The 23493-nt window shown below is 42.0% G+C and overlaps 3 protein-coding genes across 3 annotated transcripts in view; 1 reads left to right on the top strand and 2 right to left on the bottom strand.

Annotated features, from left to right (window-relative positions):
* The window catches only part of LOC134068529 (myomegalin-like), a 55853-nt gene extending 47203 nt beyond the window's left edge, over positions 1 to 8650 (bottom strand). The window contains exons 1-4 of the mRNA XM_062524231.1: positions 8508 to 8650; positions 5201 to 5256; positions 5014 to 5081; positions 2130 to 2240 (exon numbers count right to left, since the gene is read on the bottom strand). Of these exons, the coding sequence (XP_062380215.1) occupies positions 2130 to 2240; positions 5014 to 5081; positions 5201 to 5256; positions 8508 to 8602 (330 nt within the window). The 5' untranslated portion in view covers positions 8603 to 8650. The remainder of the gene's footprint in view (positions 1 to 2129; positions 2241 to 5013; positions 5082 to 5200; positions 5257 to 8507) is intronic.
* Positions 8651 to 13772: 5122 nt separating this feature from the next.
* LOC134068522 (uncharacterized) lies at positions 13773 to 17881 on the bottom strand. Its single transcript, XM_062524194.1, has 3 exons — positions 17728 to 17881; positions 17155 to 17328; positions 13773 to 16808 (listed from the first exon to the last, which is right to left on the bottom strand). Exons 2-3 carry the CDS (start codon positions 17317 to 17319, stop codon positions 15672 to 15674), a joined length of 1302 nt encoding a protein of 433 aa, XP_062380178.1. The 5' UTR covers positions 17320 to 17328; positions 17728 to 17881; the 3' UTR covers positions 13773 to 15671.
* A 70-nt stretch (positions 17882 to 17951) lies between these two features.
* Positions 17952 to 23493, top strand: part of LOC134068515 (fizzy-related protein homolog) — an 11123-nt gene continuing 5581 nt past the window's right edge. The window contains exons 1-7 of the mRNA XM_062524182.1: positions 17952 to 18057; positions 20336 to 20429; positions 21321 to 21449; positions 21580 to 21643; positions 22546 to 22676; positions 22936 to 23018; positions 23283 to 23466. Of these exons, the coding sequence (XP_062380166.1) occupies positions 20361 to 20429; positions 21321 to 21449; positions 21580 to 21643; positions 22546 to 22676; positions 22936 to 23018; positions 23283 to 23466 (660 nt within the window). The 5' untranslated portion in view covers positions 17952 to 18057; positions 20336 to 20360. The remainder of the gene's footprint in view (positions 18058 to 20335; positions 20430 to 21320; positions 21450 to 21579; positions 21644 to 22545; positions 22677 to 22935; positions 23019 to 23282; positions 23467 to 23493) is intronic.

The raw sequence follows: 23493 nt of genomic DNA, 5'->3' as shown, positions 1-23493 counted from the left end.
GGTAGTATAAAGTAGAGCTCCTAGAATCCCAATACACTGTCTGAATATGTGAATTATGTTAACAGAAAAATATCAAGACAATGTATTTGAAGGCTATAAAGTTCATATTATATGTCAATAACCTTAGATCAAAACCAACTAGTTGCTTATTAAGGTTTTAACTAGAATAAATCACCTATTCAGTGAGAATAAGATATTGTTGAATAAGACCTAATAAATGTGCAATGATGCTTAATACAGATCTTATTAAACACTAATACATACACATATTAATTATGTATTAATGATTAACATTGTGTTCCCTAAACTTAAGTGTGACCATTCTACCTATAGAGAGTGTCTAGGCTAGCTGAAGCATACCGGTATGTAGGTACACAATACAATTGTGAAATATTTGAAATATCATGGTTTATCCTGGTGTGATTGAAAATAAAAGTCACAAATATAACATGTTTAAGTTTACATTTTTAAATCAAATCAAATTAGAGTTAACATTTTGTTAACTTTTGGCAAGCTATTCCCATATCTGGTAGATATACAACACAGTTCACATTGGGGTTTTCACAGAAGAACTGAATCTGGACTGTGGGGGGAAACTGGTGAAAACTGTGGGGGTCATGTGGGGACCTTGTGGTGATCTTGCATTAACTGACCCATAATTGTAACAAAAAATACGACGAAGAAACATCCTACCAGAAACAAATGGAAGTTCCTTTTTCCAGACAAAAGTGGTATTTCTGGATCATGCTAATTACTCTCTTTAACACTCTGGGGCTCCTAGCTTCACTAATGCAAAGGGCAAGCTGCCTAATGTATCTCAAATGGACCATTTATCAAATGCTTACATTTCACTTTTCAGAAACATCACTTTGACATATTCACAGGAACATATCAGTATCTGACATATTGATGAGGGAAAGCTGAACATGTTTACTTCTGGAATACCCTTATTGCAATGCAATGTGTCACAGGCTAAAAACAGTCCCCCAACAGGGCCCCCTCCTGTGTCACAACCTACAAATCAACAGGCAATTCCTGCTATTCACGCAGCCCCTAATCAATCCACAAAGCTTACCAAATGTTATTTTAATCTTTCACCATTAAAGAAATATCACTGAAATGACCACCATTAATATGGAGTAAAAACAAACAAATAACAAACACAGTCAGCTAACCTATCTATGTTCTGCATAAGGTCTGCAAATAGCGATTATTCTCTGTAATCTGTCAATTATATTCTCGATTAATTGATTAGTTGCTTGATTGATAAAATGTATAATAAAATTGCAAAGCAAATGCTGATCAGTGTTTCCCAAAGCCCAAGATCATGTCCTCAAATGCCTTGTTTTAATCATCCACACACCAGGCCAGAGATATTTCATTTAATGTCAGAAAAGTGAGTAAAGATGAAAATGTTCAAGTTTAAGAAGCTGCAATCAGAACTTTGCTGTATTTTCCTTAAAAATGTACATAAACCAATTAATCGATTATCAAAATAGTTGGTGATTCACTTAATGTTTGACTACTAATTGATTAATTAAGTATTCGTTGCAGCCCTATTCTGCATTCAAAAGGTTTTTTTTCTTCAAATAAAATAATCATCAGTGGTTCTGTGGTGAGAACGGGCTTATAGAACAGGGGCTTGACATATCTAAAGATATATTAAGCGAGGCCTAAAGGCACTTAAAATAAGAGACGCCAGAATGTCCTTCACCCAGCAGCGAAGACAAGAATGCCCAGTCCATCTGTCCCTCACAGAGCCTGTCTGAGCAGATTGTCTGCTTGGTCCCACCACCCAAGCCCACAACGTCTATTATTATCTAATCACGCTCAGCGCTGCAACATCTGCACCAGATCAGCTTTCCCTCAGTATTTTTATTCTCCGTTACTCTCTGCCTTGTGCTTCCTGGACAGAATATTCTAACTCAAAACGGTATCCTAAAGGATCTGTGAGCATTGTTTTAGAGAACAATTTCATTTCTTTAAGTACCAACAGTTATATAGCATTTGTCTGATCAATGAGCAGTGAAACTGATCATATCGTTCCACTCTCTGTCTACCCTTGTTTAGTACGGTTAAGGAATTCTGCATCACCACATCGCTGCCCACAATAAAATCTGATCACTCACTGTTCTGTAGACATCATCGCTGCTGTCTTCAAACTTCTGTTGGATCCTCTCCTCCAGGAAGTAGATGCGTAGCTTGAGGCTGAAGTTCTCCTTCTTGAGGTCATTGAGGTGCTGCGACAAAGTACGGTAGCAGTTAGACATGTCAAATCCTCGTCCCTGGGGGCATCTTCAGCGCCCCTCAGCTTTGCGGCATTTCCACGCAAAAACTAAGGAAGGGACCTTAGAAAAATAGGCTGATGCTATATACCTAGAGCCACATTGTGGCATCAAACACACACACTCTCACACATATAAAACACACACACACACACACACACACACAGTCTGTTATTAAAAGGCCACAGTGAGGGCTGGGAAGCCCTGTGTGGATCAGAAGTGTGAACAGGTTGACTCCATGGTCGGCTATGTGGCAGTGAGGACTGAGGCACAAGGTTTTTCTGACTCGGGGGAGGTATCCCAGGAATCTGTGGCTGAGAGAGGAGCAGCCTACAGGATCACAGCCTCCAGCAACATGTAAGATGATCACTCGCTTAGGCCAGGACAGAGGGGGTGAGGGGAACAGAGACAGAGAGAGAGAGAGAGGGAGAGAGAGAGAGAGAAGCCCCACACCGAGACACGCCCAGGGTCTCGCTCTACACCACATTCAATCCTCTCTTTTTTAATGCTGTCCATCTTGAAATGACATGCGACACCAATGATAACAAAGATGCTCTGCATTAGAAAATACATTTACTGTGCATCCTCTGCTCTCAAGTAATTTGAAATACCCCTTGCCTCTTCCACAATCACAATTGATCTGTCACTGTAATAACTCACAACACTTATTTGATGAAATTCATTCATGTTAAGTAGAGTGAAATCTTCTGGGGTTTTTTTCTGAATCACACAGGATGATCCTGAGGGCAGCCAAAATGAACAGAGTGGGGGTAAATGGATGGTGTACTACGGCAGGGCATCGCAGCAATGCTGCCTTCTCTGTGGACAGGATTGCATCCAGAGGGAGGTGGACTGAATCAACAGCCACAAAGGAGCGCTACAGCTATTTTTAGGAAGGCATCCAGAGTGCTACTGTCAGGGCCTGCATAGCTCCTCTTCAGACCGTTAAATATCACTAACATGCAATAAACTACTACATACACGCCATCGCCATGAGGCTCCATCTTGGAAGGTCCAGCTCTATCATTCCTCTGTTTACCTCACAAGATGTTCACAGGTCAAACTCCCAGGACTTCTTCAAGCCAACTCATAACACAGACACTGAGCATCAGCCTTTATCAAAGATAGTGCTTAATTATACCATTTTGTAGAAGTGCTGGTGAGAGGTATTAGACCAATAATTATAAACCACCATTGAAAAAAAATCCTCATTGAGCTCTGCATTCAGAATTCTGGACTAGTAGAATCTCTTTTCTTAAAATGGATACGTAAACACACCGGCGCCCGGATGCAACCCAGTCAATGAGTGGTCAATGAGGAGATCGACCCGTTCATGGCTGAACGTGCCCTCAAGCCACCACTGGGGCCGATGAGCCTCGAATCAGAGCATCTCTTAGAGGGGTGAGCTCATCCTCAGACAGCCTGCCCCCGTCTCCCGAGGACGTTGCTCACTGTTGACTTCATCTATTACGCTCTCATGTTACATCTAAATAATGCATTACAGCTGAAGTAGTGTGTGTGTGTGTGTGTGTGTGTGTGTGTGTGACCCTCCCTCTCCCCAACACAAAGCATCTAATGGGCCGATGCCTTGACAAAGGCACGCACTTAAGCCTTTGCATCCGCTCAGCACTTCCTGACGTCTGCCCTGTGAAGTCTGCAGGTCGCACAGGGAGGGCAGGTAACGAGTGTGACAGTCAGAGCGAGGGCGAGACACACACCGAGATCAGACGGAGAGGAGGCCGACGTCTGCTGTGATCACAGAGCTATTTTCTGATGCTTGCATCTGCATCGTGCGCAGCACTCCAACAGCTCATCAACACCTGCCGCTTACGCCAGAGCCAGAACCGCCCAGGAATAAGATGAAAGGAGGATGGCGTCTGACATTCAAGGTCTAGGGGGGCTGTAAGGTCAACGTGTGACAAGGATAGTCTCATGCCAGGTCATCTGAGTGGATGACAATGCACTCTGGGCACTTTGGCACAGCAATGTGAGAGTTAGAAGTGAACAGCTGGTCCACTTGTACACCGACATTCACATGAACAGGAAGAAACACTCTAGAGTACTATTTGCTATTTGTGATTCACTCTGTCATCCGGGCATGGTCACCAAGAATAACAACCGGACTACTGAAATTATGAGAACCTTTTCACCATCTCCCACTCTTTCATTCTCTCTCTTTGTGTGTCTATAAATCAAATGAGATTTGCAGCAGACCACACCGGGATTCAATCAGTAGCCTACTGACAACTGCACTTCCTTGACTATTGAGCCATGGAGATGATAGTAGAAATACATAAAATTTCAAATCATAATTAACATTAACATTAGACATCATAAAATATGAAAAGTAAGAATAAGCACACTGGATATCTGCAATACAAGACATGTCCAGTGGGTGGCGGCAAAGTGAGGATGAAAAGACAAAACATGGCCAAAAAAGGCAAAGACAAACATGAAATAGAGCAACACAGAATATGAACATGGAACACTAAATGCATCAAATGCACTTCACATCAAATGCACTTCACTACTACATGCTAATCATGTTGCTAACAGAAGGTTAAAACGTGTTAAAAAGTGCTAAAATTAAAGAGTAAAATGCTGCATATTTCAGCACTATCATCAGATAGATCAGCACTATCATCAGATACAAATCAGACACTTAATGGTATTTACTTTCAATTTGGCAGTAGAGCAAAGAGACTGTGCATGTCCAAATCAATCTTACCTGCTCAAACTCTCTCAAGGTGTGTGGCTGCAGTGGGGGAGCATTGCTAAGTTCATCCTTTGAAAAATCTACAGAGCAGAGAAAACATGAATGGTCTGTGTAAGTTTGAGGACTTGCTGCATCCACAATGCAATAAAAATCACAGTTGCACGACACCTTGAATTGAACTGTGTCAGTCAGTGCCCACCTGTCATGTGAGTTGTGCTCCTGGACGCATTCCCCTCCTCGTCCAGTGGCTCCGCCCTGAAACACAGGACAACAGGAAGATGAGCCATTACGACATTTCTTCACAATAGCAACTACTTGTCAAATTTTGGGAGTCCTACCTAAAACACTTTTGTCTGGACAAAACAGAAACTTAAAAGAAATTTTTCTCAGTTTCACACTCTAGCGAGTTAAGGTATTTTGCCTTTGCAGGGCAGCGTACCACCTCTTAAAGCAGAGCAGGATGCAAAACACTTTCAGAACACAGAGGAGACAAAAACAGTCATATGAGCTTTACAACTAAAAAACATAAATACAAGGAATTAAGGAATGATTATACAGTATTGTAGAACAACATTACATGCATAATGCACAATAATGAATCAAATCAAATTTAAAACATATTACATTAGCATTAGCATTTTACACATCTTGCCAGTAGAGAGCCTGGCAAACAGGATATTCATATTTTATTCTTTTAACACAATGCCTTAATAGGGCTGAACGATTTGAGAATATAAATAATTGCAATACTTCTGATATGACTTGCGATATCATTTTTAAAAGTCAAGCTTATTTTAATAAAACACATTTAAATATCACTTCAATATTACTTCTTGACCAAGACCAGAACTATTTTTGCTCGTCTTTTTTGCTGTACATTCAAGGAACTGCTGCCTATTGAGTTTTTTTTTTTTTTTTAAATGTTCGTGGTTTCCCTGCATGTCCTGAGCAGAACAATTAATTGCAACCTTAATTAATTTGCTAGATGCATAAATTGTGATTTTGATTAAAAATGTATTAATCGTTCAGCTCTATGCACTAACATGTAAAAGTTGAACATCTTTGCTAACTATGACAGAGGGTCACATGACAACAGCCTGGAGCTCACAATTTCCTCCCACCAAAATGGTGATGAGCAGGGTTGCCATAGCAACAACCCAGAGAACAAGAAGGAGGGAAATGTCTGGCTACAGTTAAAAATGAAGGCATCACTAAATATGCCGATGTGAACCTCATCAATACATGCATCTATGGGCCACTAATAAAGATAGACCGGGAATGTACAGTATAATGGTTGAAGATATAAATATATATAGGCCTATATATTTTTTTAAAAGAATAGCGAATAACCAAACAACACAGATTATAAAACAGTGATTAACTGGATAACTACCGGCAGCTCTTATTGTTCAACTGAGAGCATTTCTAAACATTACTGACTCTATAAGAAGCATAACTTGACTCAGCTCACAGGGCAGCTGTGAGGCGTTAAAATATTTAAGATGAGAGTCCCTTGTGGAAGCCTGCGTGAAGGGGCTATTTTTATTACACTGACTGCGTTTACATGCACTTAGGAATCCCAGTTATGGGGCTTATCCCAGTTTTGATCATATTTGGAATATCCTCTTTACATGAACACAGAGAAGCCTGGTTATTAATTTCCCTATATATAATAAATACTATTAGTGCGTTTACCAACAGGCCTGTATGCATGTAATCACAGACACCATGAAAATGATAAGCAATACAGCTTAGAATATAAAATCTGCATGAACATTTAAAGGACAATAAACAGACCACGAAATTTGCAGCCAACAAGACACAAGTCCAGTCAGTCAGGCAGACGTGCCACGAGTGAGAACAGGTTACAGTCAGGAAGAGAATGATTATGTTTGTGGTTTCTCACACCAAGAACACTGATCAAGTACACATTTAAAACATCTGCTTCTTCCCTCTTTATCTGACTTCTTAGATCGATCTGACCAACAAAAAAGGTTTTTAGTCTTCCCTAGGTGTCACAACCCTCCCTCTAAAAAGGGCCAACGAATTAGGAGCAGTCTCGCCAAACAACAGAACACTTGGGGGGAACAATCTCATTGTTAAATAGAGACTATTGGACCAGTGGGGAGCCAATTCATCCCCATTAAGATGGAAAACTGTCCAAAAACCTTGCCTTGCCCTCTGACTTCCACTTGGGCCTATTGTGTGTGGCTGATTAGCATTGATCCTCCACACTTAACTGGTGGTGATCAACTCACTCCCTTAAACTTTTGGTGCTGGAGAGAAGCATACCCCAAGTTTCTTGAAAGCTATACTTTCCTGTAGTCTACCCTAACAGAAGAACAGACATAAGCGAGAGACAAAGAACATTCCAGTGCACGTTCCCTGATCTCTAGAACACAGAAACTATTTATCACTTTGGTGTGAGATACTGTTGCAGAGACAGACTCTTAGGCTACTGTGTTTCTATAAGTGTATAACAAAACCAAGGATAATGAGGTATTTTGTTGAAGCCTGACACTTTTACATGACAGATGACAGACAGAGTCATATGGACTATTCTGACAATTTACAAAAGTGAAGTGAGTAAACCGCTCTTAGGAATTGGGGTGGCACTTAGGAGTGAGGTTCCTGTTGTTGCAACTGCTTTCTTTCTTACTCACACCCCTGCATAGTTTGAACAGCTGTTAAACTCAGCTGCTGGAACAGTCCTGTCCTGTTATACCTCGTCAGACTTAAAGATGTGTTTGGCCTACTCATGTGCTATACCATATCAACATAACATCAGATTCAAAAACAAATTGAATGGCCCATACAAAAATCAAATGATCACAAGCCTGCGTCCATATAACCAGTTGTCAAATAGAAATATAATCCATGCTAGTTGAAAGCAATCAACACTGTACCACACAAGACAAGACAACAGCCAATATCTTCTCAGACTTCCAGACATTAGCCTACTGTGAGTAGGCTATAGGGCAGACTGGCAATATATGTTCAGGCCTCGGAAAAATAATCTTATCAACACTTAAGGCGACCACATGTTTATCCCTTTTAGTAACTTCAACAATGCATCAAACTGCTATAACGTAGCCTAACAGTTTGTATATTTTGTAGGCCCAGCTATTTCCCGGCAAATAATTATTCTATTATATGGGGCTCTGAGTGTGTGAGTGTGTGCGCATGGTCCATGGGGTTGTATTGTCCTATCCTCAAAATGACATTTTGAAGGCAGTTTTCTTATATCAGACAACAATGATGATGAGCCGTTCTTTAAATGTAAACGTGTGTAGCCAAGGCCTCAATGTGGTAGGCTACTGCAGCTCCGTGAAGGTATGTTGTCTGGTTGGGTAGGCTATACGGTGCAAAAGAACGACAGCGGCACACAATAGCGCGCGATTCATTACACTATTGCAGCAGACAGGAGCTAAATTAATTGTACACAACGATCTAATTAACGTATAGGCTAGTCCATGGGGCTATGCATCGTAAGTCCACGTCCTTACCTCTCCGTATCTTTCCAGGTCTGTTCCTCGGAATCGGTCCAGTCCATACTAAGAGGGTAACCTTGCGCGTTACCCCTCGAATTTACATCATCCATGCATGGGTCCGTTTATGCATTTCTTTGGCATTGGAAACAAGATTGGTCCAAATGACAACCATTTTTTTGCATTCGTCAGTTGCTAGAGGTAGATCCAAAATCCAATCACTGGATGATGCTGCTGCCGTGGTTGAAGATGCTGTGCCGTATTGTTTCACGCGGCACCTCAGCCCCCACCTCAGAGCAATTACGACAGCGGGGTGAAGTTGCACGCGGACCTACAGCTGTCCTAAATCAGAAATATCTTGCCGTTATGGTTTCATCTTTTTGACCCATTTGTAGTGATCAAGTGCATTTTATTATTCTGAAGATTGACGTGGCAATTATAGAAATCTCCCAACATTTATTCCTCTTACCAACCTGATAACATTATTCTACTAATATATTGTATTGCTATAATTTTAGATAATAGCCTAATAAGAAAACAATTAGGCTATTTTGCAAATGCTGCCTTGTCTGCACCAACCAATATGTGGCATGGTTCATCCGTAATCAAGGACGTACAAAATGACCACAACTTCATAATAAACCTACAAATATTTAATAGCCTACCTGTAGGTTGTAGGCTCTAGAACAACTTGTCCTGAAAAGTTTAGAACACGTACATTTTTTAGGCCTATGTCTGTTATGGTTATTATCATATTATGAACTTATCATGTGAACTGGAGCAAGCTGTAATATCCTGAATGAGCACTAGATGTCAACCAAAGCTTTAGGCCTACATGTTTTTGCCAATAATGATTTATTAATTTAAATCGTTCATCTCTGAAAACACATCATTTCAGTATATTTCAGTATATATACAAATTGCAATTTTAGTTGAAATTCTATGAAGATGAAGCCTTTCAAATGAATTGAGCTTTGGACATGTTTCAGTTTTGACACAGGTGAATTTAATGAATCAGTTTGGCAGATGAAACAGTTTCTTGCTGTTGGATTGCAGTTCATGGACAAAATTGTTGTTTTACAGTCTGACAACGCAGCGCATGCACGGTTAAAATCAAAGTTCTGCCCATAAGCAAGTTGACCTCTAATTGTTTTCAAAATGACATCTCCATCTACACCAGGGCTTCGCCTGTGTCCAGGCCTCTTGCATAAACGCTCTTCCCAAACACCACACGGGGGTGTCTGTAGCATCATCAGAGATGAACTGGACTATGGGGGTGGCCATCGCTCTCGCTCTCCTCTTCCATTAACTCAGCCTGGGCCAGTGCCTCCAGCTTTGCCTCTGGTCTCAGGCATCTGCTGGCCCTGAACTTGCCTTGCCTCACAGGCGCCACGTGCATTTCATGTCTGCAGAGGACAGCTTCGTTAGGGTCTGTCTGCCCTGCCCTGCCCTGCCCTGCCCTGCCCTGCTCTGCCCAGCCCTGCCCTGCCCTGCCCTTGACGTAATTGTCATGATGTATCTGTTTTGTTTTTTTTACAGCAAGCTATCTGTTATGGTTTCTAAAAGGACTAATGGATGCTGGTTTCTCATTTGATTCCCCCTCTTGATGTTAATGTGATGTTGAAATTACAATACATAACCACTTCTTGCTAACATTTTATATGACTCCTTTAAGAGTGCATCCCATAGTTCAGTGTGTTGTCTTTCAACATTTTGTTGAAATTTGTGTTACTGACTGCAGTGACAAAGACTAGACACCTGTTGCCAGGTGTAGGTCAATTCAGGTTATGGATTACGTTTTTTGACTAGGTATCATGTCGAGTATGATTGTAATAAGAATGTGTAGTCCAGTATACGGGTGAGGAAGAGGATTGCATCCCAGACTTGTGGGGGGCTTGTGATTCACAAAGAGCACATCCCTCTTCTAAATGGCCTTGAGAAGGTCTGGACACTGGATTTGTGCATTGTTATAAGGCTCAGATACTGGCAATGTTCCCCAGGCGCATTAGGCTGGTATAGGTTTCTACGTAGTGAGTGGACAGCTGACTAATGCATCTGGTGAGTCACTTGGAATTAGGCCACCAGGTAATTCATAAAACTCCTGGTGTGAATATCATTCAGTAATATGCATGTAACCAGATTCTGTATACATTCTGTTCTTCAGTGTCTAATAACACAAGTTGAGCAAATGAAGCAGACTAAAACTGAATCTCTTACCTTTTCCATTATATTAATGAAGTGAGGCATTGCCAACATCATAGTTTGTGATTTATTAATGGAGAAAAGTTATGAACATTTTTGAAAAACAAAAGGCCCTTGAAAATTCATTTTTGGGGTAATTTTATTGTTAAAAAAAAACATATACTGTATTGTGGTGCTGCTCAGACACACTTCTAGATAACTTTCATGGATCCTACTTAGCACTACTGCTGGTACTGATGCTGATTTTGGGTAATACAACGCGAGCCGTATCGCTGCCTTTGTCTGGGACAGATCTTGAACTTGGGCCCCGTCCCTCCGGTATCTTCTCCAGTCGGGTCTTCTCTTGTTCCTTCGCCCCGTGGCAGCTGTGTCTCCTCATCACAGCTGCCTCGCTCCGGTCTCGCTTCTCCTCTCTGCAGCTCTCCTCATCATCTCCTGGAGGTTTGGGACCAAGGATCAAGTCTAAATGACAAACATGAGAAATGGGGGAGAGATGAAACACTGCTCTGCATGCTCTTGGTAAAAAGGTGCTGTGGTTAATGCTGTGAGGTTAGAGTTTTTTAAGCAATGTTAGGATGTATTCAACATGTTATAACCGTAGATGAGGCTGGTCTAGAATAGTCCAAAAACAGAACAGCACATGATATGTTTTTAAGGATGTCTGTTTTTTTTGTTGTTGTTGCATGCAACAGGACATCATGTGCTAACACAGACATGCAATGTTTCTCCTGAATACGTTTTAGCTCATATAGCATCTATTGGGTTGTCTTCCAGTTTAAAACAATCAATGCTGATGCTTACTGTTTTTTTTAAATGAGCCATATGATAAGTACAATATAACTGCTGGAGGAGACACAGACTCGTTGGCACACTGAAGGAAAGTCTTATCCTTTTGATCTCGGTTCACTGTGTTATCAATCACATGACAACATGAATGATGAGGGAGGGTTGATGGTTAGATTTTGCAAACTTTTCACAAGGGATGTCGTCAAGTTCCAAAAGAATGGGTTGATGGATTGCACAACACACCATGGATAACTGCGCACCTGCCAGGTCATGCATCAGGTCGATGATTAGATGTCCCACAATGGCACAAAGACCCACTACCACCAGAACCACTGCCACCAGTATATATAGCACATGGCGAGGCAGGCTGATGGCATCTCGTGAAGGAGGGATGTAGCTAATAAAGTCAGAATGTTCCTTGTCCATCAGTACCTGAGGGAGAAGCTGTCTGGAGTAAAAACATCCTTGACATTTTTTTTTATCACAAGGGGAAAATATTTGGACATATTGAACCCTTGTTAAGTGCACTCGTTTGGAGGTACGTTCATCTATTTGATCTTCATATAACAGCATGAAGAAAGGACAGCACATTTGAGGAACATGTCTGAAAACAATTTGAATCATTTTCTGAGAATGGAATGGATATACTGCAGATGATGGCATTATTACATGAAAGGCCCGGTACAGAAAATCAGATATCATAGGACTCTCAAGATATGGTCTTGATCTGATACGAAGAATATAAAGAAGCTTAACACTGTTTTAATCAGACCCCCAATGCAGTAGGACATTTATAGTTGAGAAGTTAATCCTTTAGCCACAGAATGAATCTGTAGCTCATACGCTGGTAAGCTTTGTATGGTTGCCTGAACCAGACACATCTCTAGGAATGACAATGAATGGAGAAGTCTTTGCATTATCTTGAGGTGAACGTGTCTGGATTAGAGGATTACTACTTGAATACTCAGCATAGCAGCTGGTTTTCGAACAGGATTCCATCCCTGAATGACTATCGGAAGAAAATAACAGCACATGCAGAGAAACACAGACCAACAACTTTTGTGTGTAGTGTATGTAGTCATAGTCTTACCTTCCCATTTAGTTTTTTTCCACCCCTGTCAATCCATTGCACTTATTGTAGTACTGAAGCAGCTACCCCCTCAAAATGAGGAGCACCTAAAATGTCATTTACTCATCCTCATAGATCCTCATCTTCCCGACCCGCCTTCATAATCTCAGACAGAAGCCATGCCCATTCAAGCACAGTGATAGTTGTGTTGAAGGCGACGATAAATATCATCACTGGGTGTAGCATCATGGTGGAGACGTGCAGCCTGTCTTGGACTGAATGAACGAGAGAAGACTACACCGGTGCGCGGTACGATAAGAAACAGTTGTTTTTATCCGAGTGGCAGCCACTCTCATTGGAGGGATTCAATGAGGATGCCCTCCCCTTGGTTTGTATGTATTACTCTGCCTCTCCAATATCTCAGTCAGAAACTGATGCACGTCCTCATTAACACCATCGGGCATGTACTGTAACAACTCTATCCTAACTGACTCATCTGGGAATAGTCATCACATGGTCAACAAAAGATTTAGTAAAACTTGTGTCTGTGTTTTGTATGGCAGAAAATGGCAGGCTGACTGAACCAAATGTGCAGTTGCACAGTCCACTCAACTTCATTGGGAAAATTGATTTAAATAACAAATGTTGCAACAATTATTCAGTGAAGGTATTTGCTGCATGTTCATATTTCTCTCTTCTGTCACTTGTGAGTGTAATAGGATTGCATAATAACGAATCTCCATTGCTCACCAGCTAATAACTTAATTAGATCAACTCCAAGTAATACTGTACACGGTGTCTTCCGCTTTGTGTCAGTCTGGCTCATAGCAGTCTTGTTGTTGTCCCTGAGACAGGTGGTACACTAAAATAAACTACAGCATACACATCAATTAAGCAGTCCTGCCAAGTCTGTGTTGCTTCTTAATGGGCCAAGTATGATCATTTATAGTTTTAGTTTCCTCTGTAAAGATTGTTCATAAAGAAACCGCTAATTCATTTGTACAAAAATGTGGATACATCATTTGTATTTGCTTCTTTAAGGAAGGATTATGGACAGATAGTGAGCTTCTTCATGCATATGATAGTCTCTGAAAGCTGTTTTGAATTTACCTGTAAAATTCAATATTCAATAAAGCCATTAAAACTACACCATACAATGAAAGCTGGTGAAAGTCCCTTGCCAATTTTGGGATAACTTAATACAGAGACCAAACTCTGTATTTTATTTTGCCAAAAGACAGATGAATCTCACTGAAGACATAATAGTAAAACAATCATAGTAAAAACAGCATTATGCTACTTACCAACAAATCACTGGTGGAGCTTCTCTGAAGGAAAACACTTAATCGCAGAGTGTCCCAGAATAGAGGACAATGCAGCAAACAATAAGAAACTGATCAAAACCACCCTTTAGAAAATGCTGCCCTTACAGGTGCCGCTGGCAGCTGACCACATGACAGGTGGGACGAACGGGGGCTGTTTGTTGTCCTCCGGACTGAGCGAACTGAGGGAGACCAGGGCAAGAACAGCCACAATCATGATGACGGACATGTCAAAAGTCACAATGCACATGATTACAGGGGGCGTAATGCTCTGCTGCTCCAGATGTGTAATCTCTCTTTACATCCCTCCTCCACACAAGCCTTCTGCAAGCACACAAATCCACTTGACTGGATGTGAATGTGCATGATCCAATGTTAACAACAAACAAACACACATAGAGGAACCACTAGGCCTATATCATAGCCTTTACATATTGACAAACAAAAGATGATGTAAAAAGAACATTTTACTTTTCTGACACTGTATTATATTTTGATTGTTTTTTGTTGTTTATCAGCTAGCTCTTAGCTAGCATATTAGTTAGATTAACGTGTGCTTTTGGGAACAACATGATATCTGCTATTGCCATCAAACTTGTCAACAATGCTGTCTCTGCTGTGCCATTACTCCTTCGTAGAAGTTCCCAGTGTCACAGAGACAGTGTTTTTTTACACCACAGCACATCTTGCAATTCACAGTGCAACTGTCTGAAAAGTTTGCCGGAATTGATGGCAGAAATTGATCATGATAATGATCATTGATAATGTTGGACAAATACAATTGCGAATTGAAAAATGTAGAATCAGTTCTTGATTCCTAACTCCTAATATCAAACAATATGCTTACACAGAGCATAGTACCCTATCATTTATGAAGGGTTCACAGCAAGTTTGTTGGAGTGCACAGAGCATTACATTACATTTAGCTGACACTTTTTTCATCCAAAGTGACTTACGTTATGTCAACTATATTACAAGGGGTTTCATTGTCATTACATTGTCCCCGGAGCAACTTGGGGTTAAATGCCTTGCAGTACGGTGGTAGCCAGGAATGGAACCAACATATTTCAGGCAGCACGCTAGCCTATAGGTCCTTAACCACTACACACCACCCAGACTTTCCTCCTCTGAAGCAGGGTCTCAACCCGAAACGTCATAATTTTGAGAAACAATACGATAGCTTTACTCTAATTTATTGTGATTTGACTTTTGACATTCTAAATAAGTGAAATAGCTTCCTTTTTTTTTTTTAACCAATTTTAAATAAAGATTACTTTTAAATTGCAAACTAACTGGGTTTGCATGCCCTCACCAAACCCTGGTACACCACATGGACATATTGAATGCTAGCTAAATGCAACAAACTTTTCCCAAAAACTGTTGACTGTTTTGGCAACGCTCTGTCTTTCAAGCTACACAGGACCTGGAAAGAACAGATTCCAAACAAGAACATTTGAAGCAGGACACCAGGAACTGTCCCAACCAGAGGTAAGGGCACCACATTTTATATTTTACTTTTAATTGGGTTGATGTACTGATTTTTTTCTCAGTAGCCAGCTGCCCCCTTCCCTCTCATTTTTGCTATCCACACATAGAAACAGAGCAGACAATCACTTGTGCTAAGCATAGGCTTACAGTTCAAGGCACAAGCAATGTCAATGGAGCGAAAAAAATACAGTTGCACTTGGTGAAACTGAGTGTGATCATATGCCTTCAACTGAAATACTGGGACATATTTGTCCCTTCAAGCTCTGTTATAATGGACTGGCCTGCTGCTGCATTTTGATCTCTCAAATGGAATCCTTAGTTTGGCTGAGAATGTTCTTGCTCCTGCTGCTGAAAGTACTCACAGTAGAGTCCCCGCACCTCCTCTACTTCATCCTCCCCGACTGAGGGGGACAGTGTGTCTGCGGGCTGAGGACACTCCCCATGCCTCACCACATCTACCCAATCCTCCACAAACGTGTCCCCGTGCACCTCGCAGATGTTGTGCAGGATGCAACAGGCCAGCACCATGGTGGGCACGACATCCAGCCCGCAGTCATTGCGCTTGTGGAGGCACTGCCAGCGCGCCCGCAAGCGCAACAGTGCCACATCGAGGACGCTGTGCGCACGCAGGAGCCTCCGGTTGAATGTCTGCTGGCTGGCAGTGATCTGCGGGCGCTCAGGGTAGCATTTGAGCAACCAGCTCCGCAAGGGGTACCCAGCGTCCCCCAGCATCAGGTACCCGAGGGGCCGTCCCATGAAGCTCCTGGGAGGGCTCGGCGCAAGACCACCTTCGCAGGCCTGCGCCCAGAGGGTGGAGTTCTGCAGGATGGCCACGTGCTCCGTGCCGCCAGGAAAGCCCGCGCAGACGTCCCAGAAGTGCCCGAGGCCGTTGACGGCAGCTTGCATGACCACAGACAGCCAGCCCTGCGAGTTCCAGTAGCTGTCCGTGTTGCTGGAGGGCGCGATGATGGGCACGTGGAGGCTCCCCAGGACCCCCACGCAGTGCGGAAAGCCCCAGCGCGTCTGGAAGAGCTTTGCGGCGTCCTCCAGCTCCTGCTCACTGGGCGTGCACAGGTACAGAGGCTTGAGCAGCACCACGATGGCGTGACAGACCTCCCTGACACACTTGCAGACCGTGGAGCGGCCCACCCCAAACAGCTCACTGATGGTGCGGTACTCGACATTGGTGGCCAGGCGCCAAAGAGCCACGGCAACGCGCTTCTCCAGGGGCAACGCAGGCCGCAGGCGGGTGTCCTGCCGGGTCAACCGCACTTTCAGCTTCCCGCACACGAAGAAAAATGTTTCCTTGCTCATACGGAACTTCTCCAACCAATCTGCAGGCTGGAACTCACGCATGACCACACGTTCCCACCAGTCGGTGCTCTCAGTGTTGCTCCAGACACGTGTAGGGATTGGACAGGAACAACTCTGACTGCTCTGAGTGAGGAGCATCTGTCAGAGGGAAAAACATCAAACACAGTGCACAGTACAGTGAGATGTCATACAGACATACTGGACATCTAAAGAGTCTACTAGCCCATATCAACACAGAGCTATGTTGTATTAAAATGCAATGCCTATTTGGTATTACTTCAAACAGTCTCAGTTTAGTTACATCCTATATAACCCTACTGTTTCTTTAGCCTACACAGTGTGGCACAAAGTTTTTCAGCAGACCTTGCTGAAATATTTATCACAGCCCTGTGGCCGTATTGACGAATGGCCAATGAACTTTACAGTAAATCTTAAAACAAACACACACACAAAACATATATAGAGTGATGTGTAACTATCATACCATCAGGGTCCTCTTCTGCTTCTGTAAAAAATATTGCCTGAGCCTTGATCGTCTCTGGATTTCATTCCGTCTCTCAACATCCACACTGTTAAGATCTCTTCGACGCTTCATTAGCAAGTAGGTTAGCATAAACAAAAGGGGTCTCTGTGCATTGTTCTCCTCCATTTTTTACAGCTACGAAACCAAATAATGTTGATCAAAATTGAGATACAGTAGGGTGCATATCGCTACATAGCATAGCAGCAGCAGCAGCAGTGAATGTGAATCTGGCTGTATGTTTTTGTGAAAGAAATAGCTAATCGCAATGACTTCCTGATGTGTCATAGGGGGTGGGAGAGAGAGGGCTGGACAAAAGTCTGAAACCGACCTGAGAACACTGAGGTAACGTCAGTGACCTAACAAAAATCCTCTAGCTGCTAACGTTAATGATTTGATGCTGCTGATACTGTTGAGTGTAGCTAGCAGCTAACTGACTTCAAAATTGTAGAACTAGCCATGCACTTGCATTGTTGTCTGCTAGGATGAATGAATCAATCAACCTATTCTGTGTCATCTAACATTAATGTTACTTACGGCTAAATTGAAATTAAGTCACACTTTTCACTCTTCATGAAACTTGGTCAGGAATCACTATTAGCTTTAAAACGAGTTAGACAATTATAAAAGATCAAACACGACTGACAGTAAAAGAAAAGGACCAAATCACTCAGCAAGCAGCTGTCACCATAGAAACATGTCGCACGGATTCAAAACTAGTGTCCACGCGATATTACCCAGAAAACCTTTCGACCTGTGAACAACAATCGGCAGGCAGGCAGGCAAGCGTCTGATGTGAGAGAGTCGATTTGCAAACAGTCTGCACACAGGAAAAGGAGAGGCAGTTACAAACTTTACAAACAGCTGGTATGTAAAATAAGAAAATACTTAATACAACCAAGTGCGCATCACAATTTTTGGATGAATTTGATTCAGATCACATTAACGACTGATGTTTAACATGTTGCTGTACATGTAAAATCGAATGGCTTCGTCGTTTGTGTCATAAATTTACTACAGTAAACTATCCTTGCTAGCCAGCTAACTATCTCCTTGAAAGCTCATTCACTTTGTGAGCGTTTACGATAGACAGACATTGAAGAGTAACTGTGTGCATACCAACTTTGTTTTAATAGTTAGATAGTCAGTTATTGGAATACACTGGCGACATTAACTTTGGAACTAGCTAGGGGGTTCTAACTTTAGAGTTGAATCACGGACTGTTAGCCATCAAGCTCGACATTACTGGACGGCTGCTTGATCTCTTACGTTAGGTATCGCTAGCTAGCATAGGTAGCTAATTGTTAATAGAACATTGATGTAGTTGCTAACGCTAGCTTGCAATGGTACTTTTGCTTTCATGTCTGTTGTTATTACCTCAGGGACATGTCTGGTCAATCGTGACTGTTTACTGTAGCTTATTTCAAACAATCACTAATGGTGTGGTTGCTTGTGTATTATGTTGGATTGCTCATTATCTCATGCTAGTTTTCTTGACCTGTCGTAATGCTAATCTGTCGTTGTTTATAGAGCGCATATAAGAAGTTTTACGGTAGTGTTTTTTTTTTTTTTTATTCAAGCCTGACATTACGACGGTCATTACACATGAAAAAGGAAAAATAGACAGTGTGGTTGCAATCCTCTTGCTCAAGAGCATTGCATTCACATGTATTACTATAGCACACCACATACTGCAGTCAGTTTAATGCGCGCAGTGACACATTGAATACCGAAACATTACATTCAATTCAGAATCCAGACTGATAAACATTCCAACACAACATTTCAAATTTACCATGGTCTTTTTACACAATTTATTTTCAATGGTCTTTACACAAATCATTCAAAAAGTTCACCTGAACATTGGTTCTTTGGAAATACTTTGTTATTGACGTCTGCTGGCAGTATTTTGGCATTGCCATTGCTAGTAAATTTGTTCGTTTGGCAGAACGTGTTAGAAAAATTAATGAAAAATGTAATTGTATAATTAGATAGATATTTGAGATTTCTGTAGAGAATAATGCAGCATTATCACGCTAGGACGGTATGGCTATGCAATTGTCTTATTGAATGGTGGCAGAAGGTGCATTTCGATGTGTGGATTATATTGGGAATGCAAAACAGGGATTTATTGGCCATGTGTTTGGCTCCAATGTCTGAGAAATATTTTCACTCCATCTTCTTTGATGCTGTATGTTCAATACGGACCTGATGTAACTATGTGCATGCTATGTGGGTTAGAACTCGGCAGAACTTTTTTGTTATATGCATCCATGTAGACAGTTTGAGGAGTGGTTATTTATTGTTTGACTTGGGGGAGAAAGATAAGGCCCCTGTCGTTGCAGCACATGAGCAGAGAGTCAGCTGGATATGTTGCATCCTTATTCTTATTCAGCTATGCGAATATGCTGACGTGATGTACATCAGGCATCATGATAGACACATTGTAGCCAACTTGTCCCCCCTATATTACACAGATACCTGCATAGTATTGTGCTTACATGGATCTGGCAGCTGCTGTGCTGTTAATGCACATATTGTGTACATTTTGCTCATAATTGGTCTATTACATAGTGGCACCAAAAAACAGTCTAGAAAATTTGTATCTGACTTGTTGAACTAGCCCACTATCAACAAGGTCTCAAGTAAGAAACCCGTTTGAGAAGCACTACCGTAAACCATTTTATGAACGTGCAGAAAATATTCTGTCTGATGACTTGACGCCGTTGCCAGCTAGGTAGCGTTGGTTAGCTCACTATTTTAGCAAACGGCAACCTGGTATCTAAACAAACAAACCTGCGATAAGCACATTCATTTCCAAATGCAACGTTTTGTTGAGATTGGCGGATAATTGTCAGTCCATCACCAGCACCTTGGCTGCACGTCTGTAGATTGTCTTAATTGTGTGCTGGCTTGAGAAAATAACTTGCATTTTTGTGCTAGCCCATCAGCCTGTCTCAAAAGCTGATCTTTCAGGTTTATAGTCTAGAACAAGATAACTGTTTGGTGTTGTAAGGCACAAGGTTCTGTAAAACCTCTGTTGCTATGCATCCGGTCAGTGTGTTTACTGGTTGACTTGTGCGTGTGTTATAGTTACAGCTGCAAAACTGAAGTGTGTATTTCTATATTTTTATTTTAAATTCAGGTTTTCACCAATAACCTGTAAAGCCATGGACCAGGAGTATGAGAGCCGGCTGTTAAGACAGATCAACATCCAGAATGACAATGCCAGCCCAATTGTAAGACATTTACCTTCCTAAACTGTGTTTCCCTGTTCTGTGTAGTCTCTTTCTGGGTGGGGAAAATCACTTGTTTGTAGGTGAATCCTCCCACCCAACATTGGCTGATAATGGACAGATACTGACTACTCCCAAACAGAGACTCCAGTATCAGTGTAATGCTAGATAATTCTGATGACCTAATACAGAGATCTTTAACAGAGGATCTGTGACCTCCAGTTCGTCCTCAGAGTTGGTGCATGTGGCCTCATACATATTTGATCCTAAAAGAATTTTCCTCCAATAGTTACAAAAACATTGTCCACAGATGTATAGATCTCTCAATTATTATTATCTTGGTATTTGTATTATAATGGTATTGTATGTACCACCATCTGTTTAGTGTGCGACCCAATATATCATGCGATATTGGGTCACTTAGGGCCCACTAAGGTAACACACCTTTTCATGTATCGACTGTTTTTGAGTATTTCAGTAGAAATCTTAATTCACAAATGTTCTAGAATGTCACACAGTGCATTCATTCATTAAACAGTTTTGTGCTAGCACAGCTCCATCATGCATGGGGAGAGGCAGTAAATTGGGATCATTATAGGGAGAGAAAGTGAAAATCTGTGCCCCTAGTGGTTTCATTCTTATCAGAAAGCGATTTATAAAACCTCTCAATGCAGAATTCCAATCATTTTGCTCAGCGGTAGGAAGGAAAACAGCAGGGGGCAATGAAATTACTTTCCCTCCCTATATGTAGTGATTACACGTCACAATGACACTGACTTTGTCAACAGATGTGTTGAAAGCATCGCAACCCCTCTTTTTCCTTAAAATGTTGTTTGAATGTATACATATCTAATTTTTTTGGTGTCCTCACACTCTATGTTGTCCTACCTGCAGAAGATGACTGAGGTCATGAGAGCACTGACGCCGACCAACTCTCCTCTCTCGTCTCCCAGTAAGCATGGGGACAGGTTCATTCCATCTCGAGCCGGGGCCAATTGGAGTGTGAATTTCCATCGCATAAATGTGAGGATGAAGTTCATTTAATCAGCATCGAGCATCAAACTGGGAACCGTCCAGTGTCTGAATGTACAGTATGCTCCCGGTGGGATTGGGGGAACCTGTTTTTCATGGCCCTTATTTTGTTTGTCTACAGGAAAATGAGAAGTCGCACAATCAAAACAGAAAGACAAAAGATGGCACATCAGACAACAGCAAGGGTAACACTGAAACTTCTCAATTAATGTCACCTATTTATGTTTTTTTTTTTGGTCACAGTCTTTTGTACCCCTTACAACAGAAGAACGTGAATCAGTATAATCATTAGAAAGATGGCAGGGTTTTAATGTACGTAATCCATGCTATAAAGAGATGGGAGAATATCCTCAGGCTCGCCAGCAATGAAACGCTCTCCTGTGGAACAGTGAAATGTGTTATATGGCCCCCTCCATCGGATCCAAATTATCGTTCTTCGAGCTCTAATTGTGCAGATGCGTCTGTCCTTGCTTCAGCATGGTAACCACGGCAACGCATGCTGAGGCTTGTATGAATAGTTTGAGCTTGCTCACCTCCTTTCCTCTGGCCTTCTCCGCTGCAGTCTCTTCCTCCTCTGTGATCGCTACTGTCTCTCTTCCTCCATATTCACAAGATCTATTAGCCAGAGGGCAGAAAAGGAAACCATGTGATTTCTTTTAGTTTCTTTGCTTGATGTTGTTTTTTTTTTCAGTTATGTCTGGTGCAGAAGAAAGACTCTCGTCTCACAAGCATTGTCAATGCTTAGCAGATGTTTTCTAGCCTTTACCCAGTGTTGTGCCGTGATGACTTTTAATGTGGTATAAGGGCATTGCTGCTGGTATAATTATTGTGGTCTGTTTAAACATTGATTTCTCATATCAGTTTATGAGACAAACACAGTTATGTGTTTGAGATCTACTGAAATATCTTGCACATGTCACATATCACAATGCCTGAGCATCGTGGTACAGTACATACTGCTGGTGTGTTTGTATCTGCTTGTTAGCTGTATTTTTTCCCCCAGTGGGGCTTCCCTGTGCGTTCTCTCACTGTGGCGTTTTGGTAACTGTACCGATATGTGTTGCTCTCTGTGGCCTGGCTCCTGCAGCAGACGGCCTGGCCTACTCTGCCCTGCTGAAGAACGAGCTGTTGGGCGCGGGCATCGAGAAGGTGCAGGACCCCCAGACAGAGGACCGCAGGCTACAGCCCTCCACCCCAGAGAAGAGAAGCCTCTTCAGTGTGAGTAGGACCTGCTCCTTAAAACTCATCTGTTTCTTGCAACTCTTAGCTCTGTCTTTTTGTGATTTTTCTTGATCTTTTTTTGGGACTTTCTTGATCCCATCAGTATATTACAGTGAAACAGCCCAAAACATGCTTCAGCTTCAGACAGTTCAATATCTCTGTTCACAGTTTCTTTAGTGTGTGATCAGCCTTTAAAGGTAGTTGTGTGTGGGTCACAGATGTTTTTTGAAGGTGGCTATGTCTTTTCTTTTAACAGTATTCCCTCAGTGCCAAGCGCTCCCTACCAGATGATGGTAACAGTGTATCGCCATACTCTTTGTCACCGGTCAGCAGCAACAGGTAACTTGGCATGTTATGTGTTTATTTCTCGTATCAATTTGTTTTGAATAGGAGCATTTTTCTAAGAAGCACTAGAAAAGGATCTCTCTCTCTCTCTCTCTCTCTCTCTCTCTCTCTCTCCCCCTCTCCATCTCCCTCTCCTTACAAAGGTTTGATGCTGAAATCACAACAATAAAGCCTTTTTAATTGTCTAGACTAGAGAACCTTGGAAGTTGCTTTTCAGTTTTAGTTCTCATACCTCTCCACTGTTGTTGTCTCTCCTAGTCAGAAACTGTTGCGGTCACCAAGGAAACCGACCCGAAAGATCTCAAAGATCCCATTCAAGGTGCTAGACGCTCCTGAGCTTCAGGACGACTTCTACCTGAACCTGGTGGACTGGTCCTCCCTCAACGTGCTCAGCGTAGGCCTGGGCACCTGTGTGTACCTGTGGAGCGCCTGCACCAGCCAGGTGTGTATGGGAGCTAGACGTGGATAA

The sequence above is a fragment of the Sardina pilchardus genome, chromosome 2, assembly GCF_963854185.1.
Source record: "Sardina pilchardus chromosome 2, fSarPil1.1, whole genome shotgun sequence".
NCBI classification, from domain to species: Eukaryota; Metazoa; Chordata; class Actinopteri; order Clupeiformes; family Clupeidae; genus Sardina; species Sardina pilchardus.
The sequence above is the reverse complement of the archived record's forward strand: the minus strand, read 5'-3'. Positions and strand labels throughout refer to the sequence as shown.

Excerpts from the sequence above, each read along its gene's own strand:
- LOC134068522 (XM_062524194.1), bottom strand. The coding sequence starts at position 17,319 with ATGGAGGAGAACAATGCACAGAGACCCCTTTTGTTTATGCTAACCTAC. Across the intron at positions 16,809-17,154 it reads AGCAGAAGAGGACCCTGATG|ATGCTCCTCACTCAGAGCAG; the intron begins GTATGATAGTTA and ends TCCCTCTGACAG.